Genomic DNA, 15,244 nt, shown 5'->3' on the forward strand with positions numbered 1-15,244 from the left:
GGTTTGTAGCCCAGCAGCCACTGGGGAGCTCTGTCGGGGGCGGGGCAGGGGGCAGGAACACCCCCGTGGCCATCTGAGCCTGTGTGCGCCTAGGATACAGGTGTGTGTGTGTGACACCACACAGCCAGTCCAGGCGGGGATGGGCTAGCAGGGGGCAGGGAGCAGTGGGGCCTGCGGGCCCTCCTCAGCGTGCCGCGCGGGCGGGGCCAGGCCTCGCAGGGCCCGCAGGAGGGCCAGGCCCAGGCGCACCAGAAGCCGCAGCAGCAGGAAGGCGAAGGGCACGGCGATCTGCATGAGATGGAAGATGGCCGTGCTGAAGCGGCTCAGGAAGCAGGTGGAGGCGAAGGCCAGCAGGCTGGCGCAGGGGTAGAGCGTGAGCTTGGCGAACATGAAGGCATGCTCCCGGCCCCCGAACCGCGCGGAGGGCTGCAGCGTCTCCGCCTCGTGCAGCAGGGCCGTGGTCCACATGGCAAACTGGAAGATGCTGGCGAAGAAGATGATGGCGCAGCTGACACGCACACGCTCCAGCTCATCGTGGGGCTGGCGGGCGAAGGCCGAGGTCTGCTGGTAGGCCAGCGGGAGGCCGCCCACGAAGGCCAGCGAGAGCGTGTTGAGCAGCCCCATGGACTGCGTGGCCTTGCGCACATGCAGGAACAGCGAGTGGTGGGCAAACCACAGCAGGCCCACGGTGGCGAAGGAGCCGAAGTACGCCAGGAACTGCGGCCCAAACTCGCTCAGCGCGGCCACCAGGCTGCCATGAAACCGCTCCGCCACGTCCTTGGCATCTGGGACGTTGTCCGAGCTGTGGGTGTGAACAGGCGGCACCTGTAGGGGCTGGTCCACACCCCTGCCTGGCCAGGCTGCTGCCACCACATGCATGGGCTTCAGGGGGCAACAGGGACTTAGGGGACCCTAAGGTCACGTTACCCTGCACCTACATACACTCGGTGCAACAGACGATCCTGCGCCATTCATCTGAAGTTCAAGCTTAACTGATCCCGTCTGCTTTGCTAACTGGCAGCCCAGCTCTGCCTGCTGGACCCCAGTGGCTGGCGAGAAGTACCTGTCCCAGCCCCCACGGGTGGGTGCCGTGAGGCCTACCCACCCTCCCACAGCAGCCTGTCCACTTGGTGGGGGGCCTGCAGCCATCACAGAATGGAGGGACTCTGAGGCATGTCGATCCTGGCCTCCTCCCCTCCCGGAGGTCACGGGCCTGTGCCCGTAGCTGCAGGGCCAGAGCACCGGTGGGGGCTGCTCTTCGACCCACCAGAGGATGAGGTGCTTGAGACACTGCACCCACAGGCAGGCGACGGGGCCGAACCCAAGGGTTTGAAGGAGTGAGCAAGAAAGTGAGCCCCGTGGGGCGCTGTCTGGGGACCCTGCAAGGTCCTCAGGGTCAACAGGAGGGCGCCTGGGGCTCTGGGTAGAGACAGAGGGAAGAACGTCTCGGTCCCCGGCCCCCTAGCCACCCTCACACCCCTCAGGGAGGGGATGTGCGCTAGTCGCAGATTGTTCTGGAAGCTTAGGTCTAGACTGAAGAGATCAGTGCCAGGGGATGCTTGCTCCCAATTTCAGAAATTCACAAATTCCATAGCAAAGGGTGACCAAGAGAGGGCCGGACCAAAGACTGTCAGACATGAGCATGGAATCGAGGCTGCCAGCAGGTGGGCAGCATCAGAAGGCGCAGCCGAGGTCCCAGCGGAGGGCGGGCGGGAGGCCTGCCTTAGAGGCACAAGCGTGACGGGTGGGGCAGGAGAGCCAGACAGGGGACCGCTGGCACAGAGACCCCACACTCTGGGAGCCCTGCCCAGGGTGGGGCTCCTTGGGGGGCCAATGGTACCGAGGGACCCATCCCACAAGCCCGGGTGGCCCAAGCGCGGGCCTCACCAGATGTCCAGAATGAGGAGCGTGGCCACAATGGCATAGACCCCGTCGCTGAAGGCCTCCACCCGCTCCTTGCTGAGCGGCTCCTGCAGGTCAAACGTGAAGAACTCCACACTGGGAGCTGGGAGCTCCTGAGGCCCTGTGCACGTGGCAGGAAGGAGCAGCTGGCCAAGCCCTCAGGGCAGCTCAGACGTCACCGCCCCCCCTCCCCACAGGGCCAGGACCATGCAGGGGAGCAGCCCCTGGCACCCACCCCTGAGCCTGTCTCTGCACCAGCTGGCGGCCTTGCTGACGTAGGGGAGGATGATGACCGTTGCCAACAGCAGGTATGACTGCAGGGGAGACAGTGCAGGTCAGGGCGGCTTTGACAGGCGGGCGGTGGCAGCGCAGGGAGCCGTGTGGCAGGGGGGCGGCTGTGTGTCCAATAGCATGGCCGGAGGGGACAGCACCTGCAGCTGTGCCTGCGGAGGAGCGTGTGCGGGCGCCGGCACCCCCCCCGCCATGATGGTGAGGGAGAAGCCCCTCGCCCACAAGCCCCAGGATGCTCAATGTCACTACCCGTGGGGGAAGGACCATGCGGCCACAGCAAGCTGTCCCCTCACACCCACCAGGACAGCCACACTCAAAACTCGGAACACAGCGCTGGCGGGGAGGGGACACTGGGATCTCACGCCCTGACGGCAGGAGTGAAGGAGCCGCTGCTGTGGAACCCTGATGGAGCTGCCTTGGAAAGTCACATGGAATGAGCACGTGGCCAGCGGTGAGAGCAGCTGCCCTCGGAGGGGCATCTGCACGGGCGCTCAGGGCGCTCAGGGCAGCTCCGGAGTGCATGGGTGGAGAGGTGGGAAGCATGGATGCCCACGCCCCAGGGCGTGGCCACGGAGTGGAGGGGAGCCGGCTGCTGTGGACGGGCCTCGAAGCCCACCTGCCGAGTGAGGAGCCAGGCTCCAGAGCCCTGTGCTTAGGGCTCCATTTTGGGCACCACTCCTGTCACCCTCCTGGGCGTGGGGGGGGGGGACACCCCCCTACTCACCACCGGGTAGAAGAACAGGGAGAAGCCGGCAGCCAGGAAGCACAGTGCTGGGCCCCGGAGCACGATGTGCAGGATGTGCCGCCGGTGGAGGCCCTGGTGGGCGGAGCGGCCTATCTGGGGGTTCAGGAGGTGGGGGAAGCGGAACGCGTACACCACAATCAGCGCCTGTGGGGGGGAGCGGCTGCAGGGCGGACCCTCGGAGGACGGGCTCTGCTGCCCTGCGCCCAGCGGGGTGTCCCGAAGTCCCCGGGCGGAGGGCACAGGAGCCCCTGCTCTGCCGGGTGTGGGGGCTCAGGTTGCTGCCCGGCCACGGGCTCACGCAGCCCCGCTGGGGCCGGGGCTCTCCCTTCGTGGGCACCAGAGCCCACTTGGCGGCACCCGTGTGGCACCTCTCCCTGCAGCATACCCCGCCGAGCGCCGAGGGAACCGCGTGCGCGGAGGGGCAGCCCACCTGCACTGCCCCGATGGCGATCACACATGCGCAGAACAGGAAGATGCCCAGAGGCGCCGCGGGGAAGGCCACCATCAGGGAAAACTGCGGCCGAGAAAGCAGAGCGCTGGGTTGCACAGGGGCACCCCCTCTGGAGAGCAAGCCCAGGGAACGCTTCCCTCCTTTGACACCGGAGCAGAGCCCCATCCCTGAGACGCTCCCCAGGCCCGTCCTCCAGGAGGCACAGATCTGCACGCCAGGCCCTGCTCCCTGTCTGAGTGCACAGTGCAGGGCCAGCAGGAAAGGGGAGCTGTGGCCCCAGGGAGCCACACCCTGGGTGTGGGCCAGGGTGGCCAGGAGGCTGTGGGCTAGGGGCAGGTGGCAGCTGGGAGCGTCAGGAAGCACGGAGGGGGGTCCCCCATCAGCCTGTGGGAACCCAGGTGTGTCTCTGCCACAACAGGCCTGCTATGGCCTGAGAGCACCCAGCCTGCAAACTCAGGGACCCCCTCCCTGCCCTGCATGCCCACTGGGCCTCGTCCTATCACCCAGCCGGGGGTAGGCTGGACCCCAGGCCCAATTGGGGCCTGGGGGCTGGCCCATACTCACTGTGAAGGGCAAGAAGGTAATGGTCATCATGCAGGCCTGGGAAGCAGGAGGGATGAAGGGGGATGGCAGGCAGGTCACTCCAGGCTGCCGGTGACCCCCTCCTGCTGCCCGCCCCACACAGGGAGTCAGGGCCCATGTTCTCAGCAGGCCCAGGAGCCAGGGCAGCAGAGAAGCCAGCTGGCTCCCACTCCTGCCTGGAGGGCAGGCTACACAGGGAGTCATGTCCCGGAAAGGAAGGGCCACTCACCAGGTTGAGCAAGGCAAGGGTATCGTCTATCTTCCCAACAACCTGGAACAATCTGAGCAATTTGAGAAAAACACGAGGAGACACCATCAGTACCGTGGATCTCGAGGCACCACAGCAGTCTCAGTATGTCTGACTTGGCCATCCTGACCTCATTTCTGGCCAGTTTAAAACTCGGCCTGTGCATGAAGGTTGGAAGAGATTGAAAGCATGCGGAAGAACACAGTGCTCTGGAAACCGTGGGTCTCCACACGCACAGGCTACACCCCAACAGTTGGAAAGAAACAGATACGTGTGGTAGCTCTGGGGGTCGATGTCCCCAGAGCAGGGGCAGGCTGACCCACGGCCTGGGGCTGCTCCCCGCAGCTGCAGCGTGGACCCCCGAGAGAACACTGCCTGGGGCTGCTGGGGGCCTGTTCCAAGGGTGGGCCAGGCCCTACGCCCCGCGCACCAGAGACCAGGCCCTGTGAGGGGTGAGCTCGGCCCACCGTGGGTCTGCTCTCCAGGCCTCGTGTCCACCTCTGAGGAAGGAATCCCTCCCAGGACACCTGCTGGCACAGCCTGTTCGGCAGGGACAGTTTCACACTGTGCTGGGACGGGAAGGAAAAGGAGGGTAAGCCAGACACGGGAGCTCACCAGAGCCGGCTCTGCACCTGCCATTCCCCTCGTGCCCCTCCGGGGGTCTCCCCAGAGCACCAGCCCCTCTGAAGGTGGGCCGTTTCCTGGACTGGGCTCTGTGGGCACAGTGCTGTGGACGAGGCCCGGTGGGCAGGCCCCCCTCCCCGGGTGGTCTCCTGGGCCAGCGCTTAGGGAGGCCCCAGGTGAGGAGCACAGCCCTGAGGGCCGTGGGCCAGGTATCTAGGCTGGTCCCAGAGGCCAGCACTCCAACAGCAGGGTGTGGCCTTGGGGGACCACAGCAGGACAAGGCAGGTTAGAGAGTGGCTGTGGCCCACTGGCTCCCACCTTCTGTGAACAAAGGAGGCAGGAGAAGCCGTCCCCTAAGCCTCTCCTCACCCGGGAAGAGCCAATGCCTGGGAGCCTCACACTGGCACCCTGCTGCTGAGAACACGTCCTTTCCAGAGTGCCCCCATCCCAGCTCTGCCCGTGGGCACCCTGGTGGGGGCTCAGGGGCCCCTGCAGCTCTGAATCCCTTTCTCCTCAGATTCTAAGGAGACTTTTTTCCTCCTTGGGTGAGGCCCAGGGCATGGCCGAAGCCTGGTCCTGGCCCATACCCACGGGGTGCCAAAGGGCAGAGGGCTTTGGCCGCAGCCCTCTATGCACTGTCCCATGCAATGCCTGGCACCGGGCCCTCACTGCCTGGTGCAGAACACCAGCAGAGGCCTGGAGAGCAGGATGTGGGCAGGGAGGGCAGTCCACTGACCCGACACCCCTGGGCTCAGCCCAGGATGACCCTGAGGATGGGCACTGGCACACAGACCCCGGCACTGCAGGAGCCCCCGCCCAACCCCGCACCTCGTGTGTGCTGCCCAGGCCACGGTCACGATGAGAAACGTCATCAGGTAGACAGCAATCCTGGTTGCTAGAAGCTTCTGTATATTCTTGTCCAACTGCTGGGACAGAGAGCATCCCTGTCAGGTGGTGGTGCTCCCTGGCGCCCATGGCCTCTGGGCATCGGGGCTATCCTGGGCATTGCTGGCAGGAGGGCACAGGGCCCCTTCAAAGGGCAGCTTGGGAAGAGAGCAGCACCAGCCCGTCTGGGTGCTGGTGCCCACAGTGGGCCCCCCCCACTTCTAGGTAACTCCCAGGAAAGCCCGGAGGGAGGTGCTGTCACCGCCTTTCCAAAGATGGAGAGGCCAAACCCGGCAGCTCCGTGGCCCCCAGAGGCACCCAGGCCAGGTGCAGTAGTCTGAATGGACCACAGCCAAGTGCCAGTGCACCCTCGCCCGTCTGCTGCGAGGACACCCTGGTCACACACGAGGAGGTACCCAGGGACTTTCTGATGTCTTCCAAATTCGTGTCCAGCCCCTCACTGTGTTGCTATTGAATTCACAGAGCCCAGAGGCTCCCGCTGGCTCCACCTGGAGATGCCACTTTAGAAGGGCCCTACCAGTGGTGTCCCAATGGGCCCCTCCTCCCCGCGCGCCCACTGTGAGGGGCCCATGCCTTCCCCACAAGGACACTGCTTTTGCTCATAGGCCGGGGGGTGGGGGGGCTGACCAGTGTCCCTCCTGGCTTCAGGGAGTCCAGATTCAGGCCCAGGGACCCTCCCCTCACACCAGGCGGTACACACCACGCCCAAGTACCTGCTGTGGGGAGAGCTCCGTGTGGGTCACAGGCAGGATCTACCAATAAGACACAGAAGGACGTCTCTTGGGCTGTGCGCTCACTGCTCCTTGGAAGCCATGGGGCTGGGGACTCGGGCCCGTGCTGGGCTGCTCCCCCACCCCCTCTAGACACCTGTGGGGTTGGGGGAGCCCAGGATGGGGCTGAGGTGGGCCTGGCTGCCTGGGAGGGTGAAGCTGGGTCTCGAGTGAGTGGCTCTGGGTGGGGGACTTGAGCTGGGCGGGCCCCAAACGGACCATGACAGTGGCGATGATGGACAGTAGTGCGTCACTGAAACTGAGCATGCGATGGGAGTGCTGGGTCCCATCGGCGGCGTCCTCGTCTCCCGTGCCCATGGGGTAGTCTCCCTGCACGTCAAGGGCTGGCTCTGGGGCCTGGAGACTGGACATGGCAGGGCCTGCGGAGAAGCACGGGTCTGAGTCTGCTGGGGGGCCCCCGGGTCTGCCCCTGCTGGCCTCCATGGTGACCATGGCAGTGCACGCATGCTCCGAGGTGGCAGCCGGCTTCCAGGTGCGGGTCTGCATGCAGGAGGCGGCAGCATGTGGGGTCCCCAGCTGAACACGGCTCATCAATGAAAGTCAAGAACCCTCAAACTATTAAACGCCTGAAAGTGCTGCGGACTGTTCATGTCCCCCAGGAGTCATGCATTGAAGCCCCAGGCCAAGGGGACCAAGTGTGGAGCTAAGTGGGGAGGGGTGAGGCCCCGAGGGGATTCGTGCCAGCGAGAGGAGGCCAAGAGCCGCTCTGCTGGGTGAGGGCAGTGACGGGCTGCAGGCGGAAGTAGGGGAGTGTGGGTGGTTTCCACCATGGGGTGGATGTGAATAGAGCTGTGCATGTCTGCACACCCAGGCTCACGGCAGCGTCATTCACAACAGCTACAGGCAGGAGTGACCTGCACGCCCATCCACGGGCGGATGGACGAGCAAACGTGCCCATCCACGTGGAGGAGTACCATCCAGCCTTTAGGAGGGGGGTCTGGACACCTGCTGCAGTGTGAACCAGCCTGCAGCACACCACGCTGAGTGAAGCCGATGGCTAAAGCGGCGACCCCACTGCAGGGCATCCCGGAGAGGCCAGGATCCGAGAGTACAAGGAGACGGTGGGTGCTGGGGGCCCGCGGGCGTGAGCACCGAGTTACTGTTTCATAGGGCAGTTTCAGTCTCACAAGAGGAAGAGGGCTGTGGCGGTGTGGGTGGCCGCACAGCCCTGTGACACGCCTAGCACCCCTGGACTGCACCCTCCACGGTGGCCCCGTGGCTCAGCTTTCATGGGCCCTGGTGCCCGGTGTGCCCCTCAGCCACGAGTTGCCTGCATCACACATGCCTCTCAGCATCACGGTGATGAAGGAAGAACACAGAACCAACGCTGGCCAGCGTGCAGCTGAGGGAAGAGACCGAAGAGTTTTAAATCCTGGTGGGAATGAGGAGAAGTGCAAATTCGTATAACAGAGGGCTGACCGGAGACCTGAGAGCATGAGGGCGTTATGAGCGGCACTGGGCTCCAGAGGTAAACCGAACTGGACCGTGACCCAGCAGCGCAGACAGGTCAGGGTGCTGTGGGAGCAGGTGTCCCGCGCGGCTGGGCCTGAGGAAGCGCGCAGAGTGGGGATGCCCGAGCAGCCACGGAGCACAGGGGCTGGCTCTGCGCGGTAGTGCCAGGGGTTCTGACACACGCAGGACTGTCGCAGAATCACACAGGAGTTGTGCAGCCCTAAACATCCTCCCTCCTTCCCCCCCAAACCCCTTACCACACCACTGATGCCCTTACTGTCATTCTGCCTTTCCCCTCGTGGCGTTGGAAGAACCGTGTGCAGCCCTTTCAGACTGACTGACTTCGCTCAGCAACACACACTTAATGTTCCTCCGTGTCTTTTTGTGGCTTCAGAGCTCTTTTCTCTCATCACTGAATAATATTCCACTTGAAAGGTGTGCCACAGCTTACCCAGTCACCTGTGGAGGGGCGTCTTCAACAGTATGATTCAAAATTCTTAATTTTTATGAAGTCTAGTTTATTTCTTTAACGAATTGTGGTTTGGCGTCCCATCAAAAAAAACCCTCAGATTCTGTTCTAGAAATTGCACAGCTTTAGGTGCCACACAGATTTATGATGTATTTTGAGGTGATTTTTGCACACCTGATGAAAGGCACTGATTCCTTTCTAACAGGGATATCCAGTTTTCCCAACACCATTTGTTGAAAATACTATTCTTTCTCCTAGTACCTTTATCCTTTCGTCAAAGATAGATTGACCATATATGCACTTGTGGGCCAATTTCTGAATCTTTCTTCTGTCCTGTTGACCTCCCCACCTATTTTATATCAACACCACACTGATTTGATCATTGTAGCTTTGTAGGTCTTGAAGTCACATAAGTCATACCTATTCGCCCTCATTCGAGCTACTACACAGGGACAGGTTTGAAGATGGAGACCACAAATTCAGTTTTAGGCACGTACATACCAGGTAGGCTATTTAAGAACAAATGTGTGAAATTTAGAAGAGAAGTGTAGGATGGAGATTCCCATTTGACTTAAGACTATATTACTATAGCACCTACGGGCAGACCCAGTATAGAAGGTGATCCACAAATATTTGTGAACTAAAAAGTAACCACCCTATTTAGAAATCTCCACCTGGTGCTAGGTCCTGTGAGGATAAATCCCTGGCCTCCAAGTCCAAATGAGCCCTTCACCTCTACCGTGTTTTCTGGTTGGGTTACTCATGAGGTTTCCCACAATGCTATTTTTTATCTTTTCCACATTGCTTAACTTGAGCTCTCTCACCTCCTGCTCATTCTCCTTACATGTTTCCTTTTCTTTCCAGTGGAACACTTTCGCTCCAGTAAATACAGTTACCTCCGGCCACAGCCTCCCCTCCTCCCCTCCTTTCACAACAAAGTGTCTTTCCTCCTCCAAGGTGAAAGGACAGTCCCTCCGCTGATGCCATTCCCCTCCCCCCCTCACACTTCCTACTCCTGGCTCCTGGCTCTCTTCCTCCCCTCCATGCTGCATGTCTGCGACTCCCACCTCCCCACTGGCCTGAAACTGTTCTTTGCAACATCACCGACAACTCATCACTGCTAAATCCATCCCACGCTTTTTAACCCTGTTTGACTATTAGGCAGTATTTGATGCTCTTTTTGCCTGGGACACGTCCTTCCTTCGGCTCCCTGCCCTAGAGCTCTAGTCCCTCTCTAAAAGGCTGTCCTCAAGCTTTTAGATGTCAACTGCCATCTGCATGCTGAGGACATACATCCCCATGGCCGTCTGCACTCTTCCTTGGGCCCCCAACTGTTGGGCCCCATGAATCCCATTTGCCAAATGCACTGGCTCCAAAAGCACGTGACTTGTGTGCAAGTCTAGCTGTATCCCTTGTTGACCTTGGCCAAGTAATGACATTGTTGCGTTATGTTTTCTCATTAAAAAAAAAAAAGAGGGATTAACCAGACTGTCTTCTCCAAAACACTCTGTATCGTTGAAATGCACCACTGCACAGAAGAGGGTGAGTGAGCGGCGAAGCGCTGGATGAACTAGGCTGCTGTCACTATTGTACAAAGATGGTCACAAAGTAGCCTGTCTGGGAAGAAGTTTTAATAGCTTCGCATTTTGGAAGGATTAAGATGCCGATCGGGGCTTCCGGGTCCGCTTTTCAGTCTGAGACGGATATTCTATCTAAGGGGGTGTTGCCTCGGGTGCCCCCGTGAGCCCCTGGGAGCATAACGAGCCGAGCCAAGTGGGCCGGAGGAAAGAGTCTGCCCTGAGCGGCGGATCTAGGTGACCGGGGACACACGCGGTTCTGGGCCTGGTTTTTCTACAGAAGCTGAGTTTTTAGGTTTAAGTTTTTTAGGCTTTAACAACCACCACTTTTTTAAGAAAAAGGAAACCCAGTCGTGTGGCGCCCCCACCAAACCCACAAGCCAGGGCCATGCGCGGTGCTACCGGGCTTACTAAACGTCGCGGAGGCTTCCAGTCGCTATGGGCGAGGCTAAGCCTCTCCTGGGTGTCACCCCGCCCACAGCTCCAGCCCTCGCCCCAAGGGGCCACCGCCCGCCACCCACAGCACACATAGGCCGGCTCCGCCCGGGCCGCGGCGCAGCACTGACCTCCGGGGGAGTCGGAGGAGCTGCGCCGGGAGGCGGACTTCCTGGGTGGGAGCTGGCGCGGCCACTGTTTCGCGCGTCGGTGCCCCAGTGAGCCGAGAGCCGGGGTCCAGGAGCTCCAGGCCGGAAGGTCTCCGCCAAACTGGCGGCGCCGCGCACGCGCACCGCTACCAGAGCTCTGCGCACGCGCGGCCTCCGCGGGGCGGAAGCGGAGCGCCGGCGTTTCTCGGGGTCTGCGTCACGGCGTCGGGGCGGAAGCTGGTGCGGCTCGGGGCCGGCGGTTGCGGAGCGGACCCCGACGCCCGGGACCCGCGCCCCAGGGCGCTCGCCGCGGGCCGCCGCCATGTCGCTGCTGCAGTCTGCGCTCGACTTCTTGGCGGGCCCGGGCTCCCTGGGCGGCGCTGCCGGCCGCGACCACACCGACTTCGTGGGGCAGACCGTGGAGCTGGGCGATCTGCGGCTGCGGGTGCGGCGGGTCCTGGCCGAGGGTGAGGCGCGGGCGGACGGCCGGGCCGGGCGGTCGCGGCCCCAGGCGCGGGGAGACCCGGCCGGGCTCGGGCACTTCCTGGTGGGGCGTGGGGGCTGGCCGCGGCGGCGGGTGGCGAGGCGGGCGCCGCGCAGCGGTGACTGACGTGCGGGGCCGGAGGGGCGGGCGGGCGGAGAGCTCGTGGGAGCGGAGGGGCCTCCGAGGAGGCGGAAGTCCGAAGGGGAGCCCCGCGGCCTGGTGCGGGTTAAGACCTGGCCCTTCCCGTCCCGTGCGGGGCGCGGACAGCACTGGCCTCGTGGACGGAGCGCCAAGCGTGTGTAGTCGGGCACCTTGTTGAGAGCAGCTGCTGCCCCAGTCTCCCGGGATAGGTGGACGGTGGGCGTCTGGCCCCGGCTTCCTCCTCAGGGGTCAGCCCTGGTGGGCACTATCCCTGTAGGCTGGACCTAGCTTCTGGGCTGTCTTGTCCCTGCCTCACACGGAAGTCACCACCACGCTGGTATAGGGCCCTTGTCGGCTTGGGATTCGCCTCACACTCTGCTCCCCGTGCCCACAGGGCAGGGCAGGCCTTGACAGTCCTCACGCTCCCTGGCTGAGCACAGCTGTCCTCTTTGTTCCCCACGCTGGTTGGGGGGGGGGGGGGGGGGGGGGGGGGGGGGGGGGCGCAGTGGCCCAGTGGTTAGGACCAAACCTGCCTACGGTAGCTTTCAGGGCAGCAGGCCTGGCCTGGCATTCTGGCCACCTCTGATGCCAGCATGAGATAGGAAGCTGGCTGACTTCACCTGTCTGCTGTCCTCATTCCTCAAGGCCGGAGGGGGTGACCTGGCGGGAGCAGCATCCTGTGTTGTGGTCAGAAGCGAGCAGACTTGGGTGTGATGTGTCAAGAAAACCACAGGCTCTTCTCTGTTCAGACAGGGGCTAGGGTCCTGTGCCAACAGCCTGGAGAGTGGCCTTCTCTCACGTCTGTCAGAGTAGTGAGGGTGCCCAGGCTACTGGGCTTGTTCTGAAAATACCAGGCCATGGTCTGGGCTCTCAGAAACTCAGGGCAGATGGTAGGAGGCTTCTGCCTTCAGAGAAGACATCCACTGCCCATCCACAGAAGGGCAGTGCAGAGCAGGGGCACCCACGGGTGGGACAGACCATGCCTGACACCCACGGGAGACAGGAGTGTGGGCATGACCACAGCACTATGGGCTCTGGTCACTGGGCAGGCATGGTCCCCGGTGCCTCACGCGAACTGTGATGTGGATGGGGCTGGGCTCTGGCCTCGCCAAGGGAGCTGGGAGCCCACGGGGGGCCGCCTTGCCTGGGCTCCTCGGCTTCTGGCAGGGTGCGCTGCTCTGCAAGGGCAGGCCACTTGTCTACCTTGTCCTGGAGGGAGCAGCGTCTAGCTTGTGTCCTGGTGGCAGTGTGCCCGCTCCTGGGGCGGCTCGGGGTGGGAGTGGCCGGGCTGGCAGGGAGCTGAGCACAGGCCACCGCTCCATTCGCTCTGCACCTCGCTTGACCTGTGTAGTGACCAGCACCTGCTACCCTGCCAAGGGCATGTGGGTGCCTAGAGCGGGACACTGTGGTCGGAGGTCACCACGGGGCAGGTTGCTGTGGGGGGTCCCTGTGGCAGTTGCTCTCTGTCCTCCCTGGGGCTTGACTACTCCTCTCCGCAGACGCCCACTGTCTGCATGGACACGTGTTGCTGTCATGCAGGTGGTGACCACGTGTATGTAGAATGTGAGTTCTGCTCCATGGAAGCATCTGTTTCCTAGAGACAGTGCTGATGGGTCCCACACATTAAGGTCCCTGAGTGCTCGTGTGCTTCTGACCCTCACATCCCCCAGCATGGGACACCCTGTGCCTCCTGTGTCTGCTCCCCGGCAGGGAGGCCCTGGCAGACTCCTGTCTCCCCGTTGCCCTCCTTGATGGGAGAAGATTGGTGTCTGCCTGTGGATGGGCATCTTTCGGGGCTTGCCTGTCATGTGTGCCCTCCTGGAGTTCTGCACTCACAGCCTGAGCTCATCCTCCCACCTGAGACGGTGGAAGCCAAGTGACTGGCACAGAGGAAGAGGCACAGGAAGCAAGTGCTTTGCCGGCTGCGTGTACCTGGGGCGGGGGGCTGATGAGTCGCCCAGGACCCGGCTCTCCGGCCCAGGCAGACCCCGTGGTACCCCCAGCAGCTCTCTGCGGCACTGGGGTGTTGAAGTTCAAGTCCTTTGTTGCTGCCCTTTTCAGTCCCCTTGGCTGTGGGGGGACATTGGGGTCTTTCCACGGGGCTGTTGCCTGTTAGGAATAAAGCTGCAAAGAGCACTTTTTTGCCAGTGCCTTGGGGCAGTACCCAGGAGGGGGTTGCTGGCCATNCGGCCCAGGCAGACCCCGTGGTACCCCCAGCAGCTCTCTGCGGCACTGGGGTGTTGAAGTTCAAGTCCTTTGTTGCTGCCCTTTTCAGTCCCCTTGGCTGTGGGGGGACATTGGGGTCTTTCCACGGGGCTGTTGCCTGTTAGGAATAAAGCTGCAAAGAGCACTTTTTTGCCAGTGCCTTGGGGCAGTACCCAGGAGGGTGGTTGCTGGCCATGGGTCTCTGCGTGTGGGGCAGCCAGACCCTTGCACTGCGCCTGCCCACATGTTGCTGGCCATGGGTCTCTGCGTGTGGGGCAGCCAGACCCTTGCACTGCGCCTGCCCACATTCTGTCCCCCTGGCAGGAGTTCCTGCTTCCCCTCCCCGCACGCGTTGCCAGCTGTCATTTCAGTGTTGTCCATGCTTGTGGGTATGCAGTGGTGTCTACCTGTGGTTGGATTTGCACTTCCTGGATGAAGCCACGGGGAGGGGTGTGGCATGCTTGTCGGCCGGTCATGGGTTTTTGTGTGTGAAACGTCCGTCCGACTCTTCCTTCCCCTTCTTACTGACAGGAGTTGTGGGGTCTTTCCTTACTGGACACAGGTCCCCTTGTACATCACACACACATGGGCAAGGCAGGGAGCAGCAAGGGTGTGGCCTGAGCAGCCGCGGAGGCACCAAGCTGTCCCTGGTTCCAAGGACACGTGTGCAGTGGCATCTTAGTTCTTAGCCGAACTGTTGCTCCCCGAGGGGTCTTAGATGGGGGTGTTACTGGTTTTGTCTGAACTTTTGATTTTGGGCAGGTGTGGATTTGTGTGCAGCTATAAGAAATGACGCAGCGGTCCCGGCACCCATCTCCCCTGTGGTGGCATCTTAAAAACCAGAGCGAACGTCTCCTTCGGAGTCTGGAGGTTGACACAGTCATGACACACAGCTTCCTGTCCTCCACTAGCGATTCTGAGCTGTGCGTCTGCCTCTGTGGCCCTGACTCAGCGCTCTGTGGGGTTAGCCACCTGCTCTCCCAGGGCTGCGCGGGGGCACCGGGGCATTGTGCCCTCTCTGTCCGTCTGTCCCTGTGCCACAGGTCCCCGGTCGTTCAGGCTGCCTGCCCAGCGGCAGTTCCCTTATGCGTCTGCAGCGAGACGTGAGGCTGCTGTGAACAGGCTCCGCGTGGACACGTTTTTGTTTCTCTGGGGTGAGCACTCAGGAGTGCAGGGCCGGGTCCCAGGGTACCTGTCTGCTAGGGTGGTTTGCCACTCCTCCACCGCCACAGCCGCAGACGGGTGTGGTTTAGCACAGGCCGGTGCGGCCTGGTGCTGCAGACTGGGTGGCATAGACGGGCGTGTTTTCTCGGTTCTCGAGGCGCTGAGTCTGAGCTCAGGGTACCAGCGGGCAGCTTCCTGGTGTGGCCCATCCCTGGGGTTGGCGGGCGGCACCTTCTCTCTCTGCCCGAGTCGGGGGCAGCTGTGGTGCCTCTTCCTCTTGTGGGGACCCCAGTTCTTTGGGACCTGGGCCTCACTCTCAGGGCTCCCTTTGCTGCCCTTGGCATCCTGTTTCCAGGCAGTCCCACCAGTCAGTCCCTGGCCCGGAGCGGTCCAGTCCCTGGGTCCCTGGCAGCACTCGTGTTGTGTCTCCATTGGGTCGTTGTCCTCGGTGCACAGGGATACGTCCTTGTGCTCATTAGGGCGCCTTCCTCCAGAGGCCAGCCCAAGGCCTGCCACCCGCAACGCACGCCCTCCTCGGGAGGTGGCTCGCCCCATCTCCCCCACGCTGTGTGTGAACTGCATTCTCGTTGTCGAGTTTGGGAGTCCTTCACTTACTGCCGACTCAGAGC

At 62.3% G+C, this 15,244-nt stretch overlaps 2 protein-coding genes across 6 annotated transcripts in view; one reads left to right on the forward strand and one right to left on the reverse strand.

Moving 5' to 3' along the window:
- Positions 1-43: 43 nt before the first annotated feature.
- Positions 44-10,772, reverse strand: TMEM175 (transmembrane protein 175). 3 transcript variants are annotated; one of them, XM_037047418.1, is made up of 11 exons: positions 10,645-10,772; positions 6,738-6,898; positions 6,462-6,500; positions 5,671-5,765; positions 4,201-4,252; positions 3,954-3,989; positions 3,369-3,452; positions 2,918-3,082; positions 2,138-2,216; positions 1,888-2,023; positions 44-802 (listed from the first exon to the last, which is right to left on the reverse strand). In XM_037047418.1, exons 2-11 carry the CDS (start codon positions 6,888-6,890, stop codon positions 145-147), a joined length of 1,497 nt encoding a protein of 498 aa, XP_036903313.1. In that variant the 5' UTR covers positions 6,891-6,898; positions 10,645-10,772; the 3' UTR covers positions 44-144. The 3 variants fall into 3 exon arrangements, with proteins under 3 accessions (XP_036903313.1, XP_036903311.1, XP_036903318.1); XM_037047416.1 differs by having other exon boundaries at positions 5,671-5,768; XM_037047423.1 differs by having other exon boundaries at positions 5,671-5,768; positions 10,604-10,733.
- Positions 10,773-10,819: 47 nt separating this feature from the next.
- GAK (cyclin G associated kinase) overlaps positions 10,820-15,244 on the forward strand; it is a 42,081-nt gene continuing 37,656 nt past the window's right edge. The window contains exon 1 of one of the 3 annotated variants that reach the window (XM_037047326.1): positions 10,820-11,088. In XM_037047326.1, the coding sequence (XP_036903221.1) occupies positions 10,944-11,088 (145 nt within the window). In that variant the 5' untranslated portion in view covers positions 10,820-10,943. The remainder of the gene's footprint in view (positions 11,089-15,244) is intronic. The other 2 variants (XM_037047317.1, XM_037047335.1) reach the window with 2 other exon arrangements.

This window comes from Sturnira hondurensis, unplaced genomic scaffold (genome assembly GCF_014824575.4).
Source record: "Sturnira hondurensis isolate 20B ecotype Veracruz unplaced genomic scaffold, ASM1482457v3 Scaffold0000780, whole genome shotgun sequence".
Classification (NCBI taxonomy): Eukaryota; Metazoa; Chordata; class Mammalia; order Chiroptera; family Phyllostomidae; genus Sturnira; species Sturnira hondurensis.